The 12422-nt window shown below is 46.8% G+C and overlaps 1 protein-coding gene across 4 annotated transcripts in view; it reads left to right on the top strand.

Moving 5' to 3' along the window:
• The window catches only part of acacb (acetyl-CoA carboxylase beta), a 33020-nt gene extending 20775 nt beyond the window's left edge, over positions 1–12245 (top strand). For all 4 annotated transcript variants that reach the window (XM_062542764.1, XM_062542762.1, XM_062542761.1 and 1 more), the window contains 23 exons: positions 258–365; positions 499–555; positions 647–688; positions 823–1038; positions 1317–1472; positions 1597–1800; positions 2317–2472; positions 2729–2851; positions 3106–3375; positions 3804–3901; positions 4069–4189; positions 5048–5158; positions 5441–5584; positions 6098–6218; positions 6551–6647; positions 6762–6858; positions 7179–7314; positions 7774–7951; positions 8133–8245; positions 8829–8983; positions 9353–9523; positions 9981–10117; positions 10918–12245. In XM_062542764.1, coding sequence (XP_062398748.1) covers positions 258–365; positions 499–555; positions 647–688; positions 823–1038; positions 1317–1472; positions 1597–1800; positions 2317–2472; positions 2729–2851; positions 3106–3375; positions 3804–3901; positions 4069–4189; positions 5048–5158; positions 5441–5584; positions 6098–6218; positions 6551–6647; positions 6762–6858; positions 7179–7314; positions 7774–7951; positions 8133–8245; positions 8829–8983; positions 9353–9523; positions 9981–10117; positions 10918–11050 — 3144 coding nt within the window. In that variant the 3' untranslated portion in view covers positions 11051–12245. The remainder of the gene's footprint in view (positions 1–257; positions 366–498; positions 556–646; positions 689–822; positions 1039–1316; positions 1473–1596; positions 1801–2316; positions 2473–2728; positions 2852–3105; positions 3376–3803; positions 3902–4068; positions 4190–5047; positions 5159–5440; positions 5585–6097; positions 6219–6550; positions 6648–6761; positions 6859–7178; positions 7315–7773; positions 7952–8132; positions 8246–8828; positions 8984–9352; positions 9524–9980; positions 10118–10917) is intronic.
• Positions 12246–12422: the final 177 nt, after the last annotated feature.

Genomic DNA, 12422 nt, shown 5'->3' with positions numbered 1-12422 from the left:
ACAGGCAATAGGGGGCCTTCAAGGAAAAAAGGTTGGGAAACACTGCTCTAGACTAGAGGCACAAAAGTACGAGGATGCTGGTAAAGCTGCTGCATGAGGTGTTTTATCTGTTTGTTGCATTGTGAGTGTATTTTGAAGCCTGTTGTATTGCTTGCGTTTACTATACGCGATCAGGGCCATGGTCGACAATGTGTGGGTCCAAGTCCTAATGCTTTCACGTTGATAAACCAATTGCACATCCTCTGGTTCCTTTACAGAATATGAGGGAGAATCCCATCCACATTATTAATGTGTCCATCAAGTCCGCTGACACTGAGGATGATGACACTCTGGTCACTGAATTCACCACCTTTGCCCAGTCTAAGGTCAGTACCACAGAAGAGTCTGCTGCTTTTGTTCTCATAAAAGTTTGCTCACTGTAGTGTAACAAAAGCCTTGTTGTTTGTTTGTTTGTTTGTTTGTTTGTTTGTTGATGTGTTCTTCCATACATCTTTACAGAAAACGCTCCTATACGAATATGGCATCAGAAGAGTTACATTTTTAGTTGCTCAAAGGGTAAGGTATCAAAAAATTATATCTGCATTTATTGAAGGTTTTCTTAAGATATTTGTCGATTAAGGTAAATTCTCTATGTTTTTCCATAAAGCGGGAATTCCCAAAGTTCTTCACCTTCAGAGCCAGAGATGAGGTAAAAACATGGAATATAATTACAGGGAGTATAAACATTTGTAGATGTAGATGTTCTGTGCAAAATTTGTTTTGCATATGATTTTGAATATTTCTTTTTCCTCTCCGATCGGTCATCTGCCGTTCGTCCCGTAGTTCCAGGAGGACCGCATCTACCGGAACCTGGAGCCAGCGCTGGCCTTCCAGCTGGAGCTCAACCGCATGCGCAACTTTGACCTGAACGCCGTGCCCTGCGCCAACCACAAGATGCACCTGTACCGGGGCGCCGCCCGCGTCGAGCAGGGCACCGAGGTCACCGACTACCGCTTCTTCGTCCGCGCCATCATCCGCCACTCCGACCTCATCACCAAGGTAACAGTGCTCCACCCACAGAGTGTGTCATGGGGTAGATAAGGTTCATTAGAAATGGATAACTTTTCTTAAACAGTTTGATCTCTTGTTCGTTGGCTTCCTCTGGGTCAGTAAACTAAACCCTATAAAAGGTTTTAAAAGGCTTTTCCGAAGAGTTTAGTTTCTTAGTTTTAAAAAGTTTTCAAAGTTTTACAACTTGTTATAGACGTTCCGTTGTCGATCAACCCCAACGTGTCTCCACGTGTTCTCTTGTCCCGTCCCCGGTGTTCTTCCTGTAGGAGGCCTCCTTTGAGTACCTCCAGAACGAGGGGGAGCGGCTGCTGCTGGAGGCCATGGATGAGCTGGAGGTGGCCTTCAGCAACACCACCGTCCGCACCGACTGCAACCACATCTTCCTCAACTTCGTCCCCACTGTCATCATGGACCCCTCCAAGGTCCCTGCACATCCATGCTGTGCCAATTCACTCATCAAACTCCGCACATTTGTGCAATTATAGGCTAGTTCTGAGGACCGAGGCCTGTATTTCGTCATGACTAGTTCCTGACTGTCTCTTGCAGATTGAGGAGTCCGTGCGCTCCATGGTGATGCGTTATGGCAGCCGGCTTTGGAAGCTGCGTGTCCTGCAGGCAGAGGTGAAGATCAACATCCGACTGACCGCCACGGGGAGCGCCGTCCCCGTCCGCCTCTTCCTCACCAACGAGTCGGGCTACTACCTGGACATCAGCCTCTACAAGGAGGTCACTGACCCCATCTCTGGACAGGTATGAGTCAAAAGAGTCACCAACTAGTTTATCTTTTTGCTTGGCTAACACCTTGTCCTAACCGGATCCAAGAGAGCGACTGTCAATGTTGTCTGTCTGCACTGAATCCGTTAAATATGCCATTGTGTTGCGTCACAGGCCTTCCATATTTCTCATTCAAAATAGCAGAGCAATGCGAGCGACAAAAAGAAAATAGAAGCAGGGCGTCTGACAAAATTGTCGCGTTGCATCGTGCTGCTCACATCGCTTCAGTCAGGACACTCCAATTGAAAACAATGTTCGCTACAAAAGCTAATGTTCGCTCGCGTCACGTTCGGTTAGGACAAGGTGTAAGAGAATAGTTGTACAGTAGAATAGAAAGAATATAGTGGAATAGAACACAGTTGAATAGAATAGAATGGTGGCTAACAATCACACAGAATTCAAAGATCTAGAACCTTCTTCTTGCTGTGTGTTGCTCAGGCGCTTTGATCCATTGCTCCCTGGTTCACGTCGAGCTGTTTGTGTGTTTTGCAGATCATGTTCCAGTCGTACGGGGATAAGCAGGGTCTGCTGCATGGCATGCTCATCAGCACGCCGTACGTGACCAAAGACCTGCTGCAGGCCAAGCGCTTCCAGGCCCAGACCCTGGGCACCACCTATGTGTACGACTTCCCCGAGATGTTCAGACAGGTGGGTACTCCCCATGTCCTCTTTTTTTTTTTATCCCAAGGTCTGTAACTTGAAGAATGCGTATGGGGGTTGTCTCTGTCTGTCTCTGTGATCAGATACAAAAAATGTATCTGATCACAGATCACAAAAAACATGTACAGCAAATTCTGATACAGATACAATAAATCTATTGTGAGCCAGTCACGGTTGTTGGGAGGCGTTATTGTGTGGTCGGTGTCCGGCGGTTCTAACTCTGTGTTGTATGTCCCTCCTCCAGGCTCTGTTTAAGCTGTGGGGCCCTGGTGACCGCTACCCTAAGGACGTGCTCTCGTGCACGGAGCTGGTGCTGGACGCTCAGGGCAGACTGGTGCAGATGAACCGACTCCCTGGAGACAACGAGGTAGAGAGCCAGCTAGGCTGGACACTGCTTCAGTCAGGAGGAGCCGTTACTGATACTAGCCACTGATTTTGCCGCTGTTTGTAAGCTTATGTAGGACAATGATGATGTTAAGCGTTTTTTTTTTTGTCATGGCTTTAGACATATTTGTTTCTCATTTGTAGGTCATAACAAAGATCAAAGAATCATTAGAATGAAAAGACATTGAAACTGCGTTTACATGCCTAACAGTAGTGTGTCTTTCTCTCTCTCCCCAGAGTGGCATGGTGGCGTTCCGTATGCGCATGAAGACTCCCGAATACCCGGAGGGCCGTGACCTCATCGTCATCTGTAACGACATCACCTACATGATCGGCTCGTTCGGGCCGCAGGAGGACCAGCTGTTCCTGCAGGCGTCGGAGCTGGCCCGTGCCGAGGGCATCCCGCGCATCTACATCTCGGCCAACAGCGGCGCCCGCATCGGCCTGGCCGAGGATATCCGCCACATGTTCCAGGTGGCCTGGGTGGACCCCGCCGACCCCTATAAGGTAGGCTGGTGGAGAGAGAGACACACACACACACACACACACACACACACACACACACACTCCTCAGCCTCAGATACTTTGTAGCACACACTTAGTTTATTGTCATACATGTACAAATGCTTTGGACTGCTTTTGGGTATCTTTGCTACTAAGACATAGAAATATGACACAATATGACAAAACATATGTTTGGGGTAAATGGTCCTGCATGGACATATTTTGCTCTGATAGATAGACAGATAGATAGATAGATAGATGAACACCCCAGTAATGTTAAGTCAGACAGATAGACAGATAGATAGACAGATAGATAGACAGATAGATAGATAGATAGATAGATAGATGAACACCCCAGTTATGTTAAGTCTGTGCGGTGAGCTGAGCGACGCCTGTGTTGAGCCCTGGGTGGTGCCTGCTGTGTCCTGCAGGGCTTTAAGTACCTGTACCTGACGCCGCAGGACTACACGCGCATCAGCTCCACCAACTCTGTGCACTGCCACCACGTGGAGGAAGGAGGGGAGTCCAGGTCTGCTGCTCTCTCTTCTCATTTCACATCCTTTGTTTGTTTGTTTGTTTGTTTGTTTGTTTGTTTGTTGTGAGTGTCTTTAACAGGTGATGTTAAAGTGTTAAAGCCATCAGCCAACAAATGTTGTTATGATGTTAAGGTGTCTCTCTCTCTCTGCTGGCGTCCAGGTACATCATCACGGACATCATCGGGAAGGAGGAGGGTCTGGGCGTGGAGAACCTGCGCGGCTCGGGCACCATCGCCGGGGAGTCCTCTCAGGCCTACCAGGAGATCATCACCATCAGCATGGTACACCACACCACACCACACATCACCACACATCACCACACCTCACAATTAATCACTGGGTCTTATCGTTGGGCTGCCTCACAGATGGACTGGTGTTTTCTGTGGGTCTGTCGTGTCAGTGAGTAGTTACTCATAACTCATAAATACATGTGGGCACTCCCATTTACTAGGTATATGGAAATGGACTTATGAAATCGTCCATGGAAATGGTTCTTCTGAAATCATCCATGCATACTGTTCTTATGAAATCATTAATGCATACTGTTTCCTGGTTCAGTCTTTTTTTTTATAACTGTAGTTTTAGAAGGAAAAAAAAGAAATGGTGTGTGGTATTGATTTACTAAATGACCGTATGACTACAGAGAATGAAGTCATCATGATCATCATGGGGTATATTTGAACTCCAGTGTATACAGCCAATTTTCACATCTAGACTGGGTGGGGTGTATTATCTGTACTCTACAACTGTGACATATCTAATTATGAGAAGTACTTTCTGTTGAGTTGGACTTCTTTGGAATATACATTGATAGCAAGGACTGAGCTGACGTGCCAAATGGAATGTGCACAGCTGATGTACTTCCTTCTAGCTTCTGTTATCTCTGTTACTTTGGCTTAGACATGAACTTGTGTGTCTGTGTGTGTGTCTGTGTGTGTGTCTGTGTTTACTTACTTCTGCATGTATATTCCATCTATTGATTGTTTTTGACTTTATTTATGTGTTTATTTATTTTTACATTGTTTAAGGTTTAAGGTACCAATGCTGCAGTGTCATTTAACCACAAATTGGATTAAAATGTAATAATTTATATTTGTGTGTGCGTGTGTGTGTGTGTGTGTGTGTGTGTGGTCATTCAGGTGACCTGCCGTTCAATAGGCATCGGAGCATACCTGGTGCGGCTGGGCCAGAGAGTGATCCAGGTTGAGAACTCTCACATCATCCTGACTGGAGCAGGAGCGCTCAACAAGGTACGTCTGCCACCCTCCTATACGCACCCCACACCTGCTCACAAACTCTCAGCAGGCTGAAACACATAGAGCCTGATAGTGATATTGCACATTATCACCAACATTGCAATTTTACACAATTAAATAAGCTCATAATTCAAACGTATAGAATGGCAAACTGCATGTTGAGGTTACCAGTCCTAAATCAACAGAAATACTATGGCAAAAATATGAACTTTATGGCAAACTTTGATGTACCGGTATATACACGTCTGAAAGCATAATTGTTTTTTACCTTCCCAGGTGTTGGGCCGTGAAGTGTACACGTCTAACAACCAGCTCGGCGGTGTCCAGATAATGCACAACAACGGCGTCACACACACCACTGTGCCAGACGACTTTGAGGGAGTCTTCACCATCCTGCAATGGCTGTCCTACATGCCCAAGGTAGCCGTCCACTTATCTATGGCGTCCTTTAAGTACATTCTTTGGCCTCTTAACCTCTTCACCATCCTGTCATAATGAAGCGAGATAGGAAGCAAGTGGGAGAGAGAGATGGGGTGGGATCGGGATATGACCGCAGGTCGGATTCGAACCTGGGTCCCCGTTGGCACTCGGATCCGTATATTGCGAGCCTGTTGCTCCACAGCGCCCTCATCTATGGCATCCTTAAATATGAATCCCAACGGACCAATATTTATCTAATCAAAGTAAAGCGTTGATGTCAGAGTTCTAAAGTTCAACAGCTCTCTCCTCCGACAAAGTGCTCTGCTTCTTCTTTTGTGTTTTCATTGGCTTTAGTCATTGCTTCCCATTTCTCAAGAGAGTACTTTGTCAGTGCTTGTGGTTATGCTTGTTTATAGTTTAGTCATCATAGACCTACTACTGTGCTTTAATAGGCCTGTGGTTAAGACCGTTCTCAGCAGTACAGGGTATCTGAATGGTGTTCTCTGCGTTTAGAACAACAGCGTGATGCCCCCAGTGCTGCCCCCTTCTGACCCGGTGGACCGAGAGATCGAGTTCGTCCCCACCAAAGCCCCCTACGATCCACGCTGGCTGCTGTGCGGCCGACCTCACCCCAGTAAGTCCCTCTGTGTGCAGAAATGACCTCCGCCATGCAGCCCAACCCAACCCTGTTTAGGTCATTTATGACCCTCCGTGACGTACGCTGTGGCTGCAGCTCTTAAATGTGGGCTGAGTGACTGCGTGTAAAGTCGTGAGTTGTGAGTAAACAATTTAATTGTAAGTTCGCGGAGTGACCGCATTTGTCGTAAATGTAAAACAGCTGTACAGTTGGTGCGTATGCCAGGGAGCAGATTATTTCGCAGCCTCTGTAATCTGTGGGTTTGCGGCTATCGCAGCATCTCTCACTGACCGGCGATTCTGACCGGTTTGTTCTTGTTCTGTTTTTAGCCCAGAAGGGGATGTGGGAGAGCGGCTTCTTTGACCACGGCTCCTTCATGGAGATCATGGGCTCCTGGGCGCAGACGGTGGTGGTGGGCAGAGCCAGGTACGGCGCCGCCCTATTGGCACCTCGTAGCAACACACTGACCAATCACACATGGGTTAAATGTGCACTAGCTGCGATAGCTGAGGCTGTGTTTGTTGTGTACCGTTGGCACAGGTTGGGAGGAATTCCTCTGGGAGTGATCGCTGTGGAAACGAGGACGGTTGAGCTGGCCATCCCAGCAGATCCGGCCAATCTGGACTCTGAAGCGAAAGTAGGTTCACCTCAACTCCACCAGCTCAGCTCATCTCTACCCTTTCAAGAGTGTTGCTTCTATGCCAGTAACAATAAGTACAGTAATTTCCTGCATACAAGCCGCATTGTATATAAGCCGCAGGACAGTGTTTTATGCAAGTTAAAAGAAACAAAATCATATCAACACCATATTAACTGCCCCCCTGTATTAACCTCATAGCTGAAGAGATTTTGCAAAATCAATGTATAAGCCGGGAAATCAATGTATAGTCGGGAAATGACGGTGGTCCATTTATGCACCTTTTGTATAGAACTATTCCCTTTTCTATTTGTTCTCAGGTCATCCAGCAGGCAGGGCAGGTGTGGTTCCCAGACTCGGCCTTTAAAACGGCGCAGGCCATCCAGGATTTCAACCGCGAGCATCTGCCGGTCATGGTCTTCGCCAACTGGAGAGGCTTCTCTGGGGGCATGAAAGGTGAGACGACCTAATCACCCTGAGTGCTGTGTGTTTGTCGGCTGTGCACCATGTGCGCTGTGTATTTGTACAGTTGTCTTTTTTAATGTAATGTATATTTAAACATGCTGTAAGTGACTTTAGAACCATATATAGTAGAGTGACCTACATCTTTATCAGTTATGGAATCCAATATGGCATGATTGATGAGTTCATTGATTAGTGAATTAGTGCTACGGCTTCCCCTTTTGTGTTTGTGTTTTATGTTATGCATTCATACACACTGGAAGTGGAGGTAAAAGACTATATCCAAGACGATATTTAGTGGATGAAACATAAATCAGGTTCTGGTATGGGAACAAGTTGATCAGAAAATCATTCTTGAAAAGGGTTCTTGAGACAGACGAAGGAGGTACTGGAACAGTTCACTGAGAAGCAAATTGAGATGTTTTTGACGGGTCTTTCCTCTGCGTCCACCAGACATGTATGACCAGGTGCTGAAGTTCGGCGCCTACATCGTGGACGCCCTGCGGGAGTTCCGGCAGCCCGTGCTGGTCTACATCCCGCCGCACGCCGAGCTGCGAGGGGGCTCGTGGGTCGTCATCGACCCCACTATCAACCCGCTCTGCATGGAGCTCTACGCAGACCGGGAGAGCAGGTGCACCAGAGAAGACAAACACATCTCATTAAGTGAGAATGGAAAATACAATGTCAGTTTGGACACCTGTGTCTTATCGATCTCCTTCCACCTTCTCTCCTCCCTCTCTCTCTCTCTCTCTCTTTCTGCCTCTCCTCCCTCTCTTCCTCTCTCTGTCTACCGCTCTTTCTCGCTCCTCCAGGGGTGGTGTGTTGGAGGCAGAGGGCACAGTGGAGATCAAGTTCCGCAAGAAAGACCTGGTGAAGACCATGCGCCGGATCGATCGCCCCTACGCCGACCTGGCCGATCTGCTGGGTAAGCTCCGCAAACTCTACCGATGTTGTCAGTTATAGTAGAAGATTCAGATTCAATAAATGTATTGCCATGTCAACAAGTTGATAGGAATTTGTCTTGGTACAACTCTCAGACGTAAATAACATGAAGGACAGACATCATAAATAGTAATACAGAAAAACAGACCATGTATAACAATTAATATCCAGCAGACAGTAGAACAATAGACAGTACCCCGCGGCAGAGAAAGTGCACAGTGCATCCAGTTGAGAAAGTGCTGCTAACATTGCTAGTACTTGTGGAGATAAATTGCATACAGTTGTTAAAGTGCTGCTACCATTGCCGCCTGTGCTGCAAATTCAGGTTTCTGATAGCCAGAGGGTAAGTGCTGTCTCTGAGACGTGATGTGGAGGTCTTAATGCTCCTATATCTTCTTCCTGACGGGAGGAGATTAAAGAGGTGGTGAGCAGGGTGAGAGTGGTCCACTATGATGTAGAAATAACCGTGTACCACTGAGTATTTCTTTCATCTGAAAGCAAAGTTGTGCAAATTGCTGGAAGAGCAGAAGCGCTTGTTTACAGTATGCTCTGCTCCTGTGGCGCAGGTTCGCCGGAGTTGGCGGGCGCTGAGCGGAGAGACGTGGAGGCCAGGCTCAGGGCGCGCGAGGAGTTCCTGCTGCCCATATACCACCAGGTGGCAGTGCAGTTCGTCGACCTCCACGACACCCCGGGCAGAATGCAGGAGAAGGGCGTCATCACTGTGAGTAACACGGCGCCAGCCAAACTACAGACACCCCACCCTGACACCCCATACCTCACTTACACTCTAGCCCCCCGACGCCCCGACACTTGGTCATTGAGGGCATTGATTCAAATCAGCATTACAATAATTTCCTGTGTATTAGCCGCATTGTGTAGCCGAAGAACAGTGTACAAGTTAAAAGAAACCAAACCATATTAATACCATATTAACTTCCCCCGCGTATTAACCTCATAGCTGAAGACATTTTGCAAAATCAATGAATAAGACGCGGCTAACAGTTGGGAAATTACGATACATTATTGTTTGGTCATTTAAGTGACTCTCTTATCCAGAGTGACTTACAGTGAGTTGATTGTTGCTGTGCAGGACATTCTGGACTGGAAGAGCGCGCGCTCCTTCTTCTACTGGCGCCTGCGGCGCCTCCTGCTGGAGGAGGTGGCCAAGGCGGAGGTGCTGCAGGCCAACAGCGACCTCAGCGACGGCCACGTCCAGTCCATGCTGCGCCGCTGGTTTGTGGAGACGGAGGGCACCGTCAAGGTGAGGCCAGCAGAATCGTTTAGGGCACTGAAGTGCTCTGTGTGTGTGTGTGTGTGTGTGTGTGTGTGTGTGTGTGTGTGTGTGTGTGTGTGTGTGTGTGTGTGTGTGTGTGTGTGTGTGTGTGTGTGTGTGTGTGTGTGTGTGTGTGTGTGTGTGGCCTCAACAACAGTCACTTCTCTCCTGTGAATATACTATTCTCTACCTATAAATATACCATAGATATACCATATTAACTGCACCCGTGTATTAGCCTCATAGCTGAAGGAATTTTCCAAAATCAATGTATAAGCCGCGACTAATAGTTGGGAAATTATTACGGTAGTTGATTTCTGAGCTCAAACTCAAATCCCCCCCCCTGGTCCAGTCCCCACTGGGCTTGTAGTGATGTGGATAAAAGGTCGCTTCAACCCTCTCTGACGTGTCATTAAACGTGTGTTGTGTGTTGTGTGTGTCGCAGGCGTACCTGTGGGATAACAACCAAGCGGTGGTGGAGTGGATGGAGAAGCACCTGGCCACGGAGGACGGCACGCGCTCCGCCATCAGGGAGAATATCAAATACTTGAAGAGGGACTACGCCCTCAAGCACATCCGCAGGTATGCTACCGCTGGATTATTTAAGTATATTTTTGGAGGCTTTTGTGCCTTTATTCATAGGACAGTAGAGAGCGACAGGAAGCAAGTGGGAGAGAGAGAGAGATGGGGTGGGATCAGGAAATTACGCAGGTCGGACTCAAACCTGGGTGCCCATGGGCACTCGGACCCGTCTGTGGTATGAGCGCTGTAGCTTGTTGCACCGCAGCGCCCCCACCACTGGATTATTGAATGAAAACACTCATTTGTTTTTTGGTTTATTCCAATAACCGTTAATCCGGTGTGAGCTGAGAATGAGTAGCTACTGTTCTGACTTCTCCACTTATTGAATAAGGTGCTAGCGACACCAAGATCATGGGTTCAGTACTGTGGGAACACGTATACTGATGGCTGTCTATTTAAGTGTGAATGACTTTGGACAGAAGTGGCTGATGGCAGTCCATTGAAGAAATAGTGTGAATGACTTTGGACAATAGTGGCTGATGGCTGTCTGTTTAAGAAATAGTGTGAATTTGACTTTGGACAGTAGTGGCTGATGGCTAGATGAGTAGATGCACTGTTCTGGGCTGCGTTTCCCAGATTCGTTAAAAAGCGTTAAAAAGTGTTAAGATCTTCTTAGGAGCGCTCTCGGCCATGGCCTCTGATGGTATGTGAAGGGTGGAATGGAAATGAGCTAGTATTTAAATCTAGCACAGCATCTCTTCCTCTAATTAACACTCTTTTTGTCAGTAATGCGTTTTGTAGATGGTCCCTGGAAGTCCCTGAAATCAAACGAATAACCAAATTGTTTTCTCCGTCTGCAGCCTTGTTCAGGCTAACCCCGAGGTGGCCATGGATTGCATCATCCACATGAGCCAGCACATCACTCCCACACAGAGGGCCAAGATCTGCCACCTGCTGGCCACTATGGACAACCCCAGCCCCACCCCCAGCTAGGCTGTGGGGGGGAGGCCACAAAGACATGCCCCCCTCCCTCATGGAACCTCCACACGCTGGGAGCCTGGAGGACTTATCTGCTGCCCACAGTGGAGCTAATAAATGCCAAACAGTTGTATAAACGCACAACTGCTCTCTCAGGATCGTGGTAGTTTGTGTTGGTAATTCAGTTGTGGTATGTTACCGCAGGTGATTTATTTTGACAGTAGGGATGAGGTGAGTCCCTCTTGACAGCTACCGTAATGATGCCCAAGACACTCTTGCCATTTTCAGGACACGGCATTCAACAGTATTGGTCACCGAGTTGCCTTTAACAGACATCAACTGCTGATTTCTACCTTGGATTTTCTCTTGACTTTGTACACACCACATAAGGCATATGCCAAAGGAGAAGTAAGCATTTCTTACAGAAACACTACACTTTTAATCTGGGCTAATGGTGGGCTTTTCCAGTATTCCTTTGTGTACCGACTGCTGAATGTACTGTATTTGTACTGTATTGTATATTAGAGATCACAACTGATGAAATAAGCTTACTAACAAAGTGCTTCAAGAGTCGACAAAACTCTACAAAACCAAGCCTCCATTGAATCATGCATGTGTGACTTGCCACTTGATTTGTGTGGATTTTTCCAAAGTTATTTTTTAGGTGTATATGATTTTTTTTTGTGTGCCTTTGAGTGTTTTTACCAAAGATGTTGAACTGTAGTGCCTCCAAGGGAATTCACAGATGGAGGATGAATCGCACAGGTGTAAAAAATGGTTGTTATAGCACAAGTGCTATGGTCTCCTCAAAATGAATTGGGTTTGTTTGTCCTTATGATATTAGGATTTGAATGTATGTGTATTTGAAGAAAAAAAACATAGTGAAATGTTATTTTTTATAAATTAAGTTGTCAATGTTTCCAGCTCAACATTTTTTCACTTTAAGTTTGAATGTTTTTGGATGTTTTTGACTGGACTATCCTTGTACCTTACACAGCCACACAAACACAGGTGGGACGATAGTCCTTGGGGCATTTGCAATTGTGTGGTAAAGAGAAAGTCTCGACATGGAGATGAGCCTCCATCTCGTTTCTGATTATGAGGAATCCTTCTCGCTGGTGTCCTGTCTGTGCCGCTGTACTGAAAAGACCATGTGGAATGTTCTAGCGGGACTAATAAATGTGTTTTACGCGAGACCTCAGAAACGAGACCCCGTGGATAGTGTTTTCCCTCACTCGTTTATTCTACAGTATTTGACATGCATTCACCCAGAGTTACATAGAAACACACTGGAGTGTTCTTGCTTCAACTGTAACAGCCCAGTCAACAGTGAAAACACATTTATACATGGATCAACTTTCATTAGTTTGTTTGTACGCCTTGGAAA

This window comes from Sardina pilchardus, chromosome 8 (genome assembly GCF_963854185.1).
Source record: "Sardina pilchardus chromosome 8, fSarPil1.1, whole genome shotgun sequence".
Taxonomy (NCBI): Eukaryota; Metazoa; Chordata; class Actinopteri; order Clupeiformes; family Clupeidae; genus Sardina; species Sardina pilchardus.
This window is presented reverse-complemented; position numbering and strand designations above follow the sequence as displayed.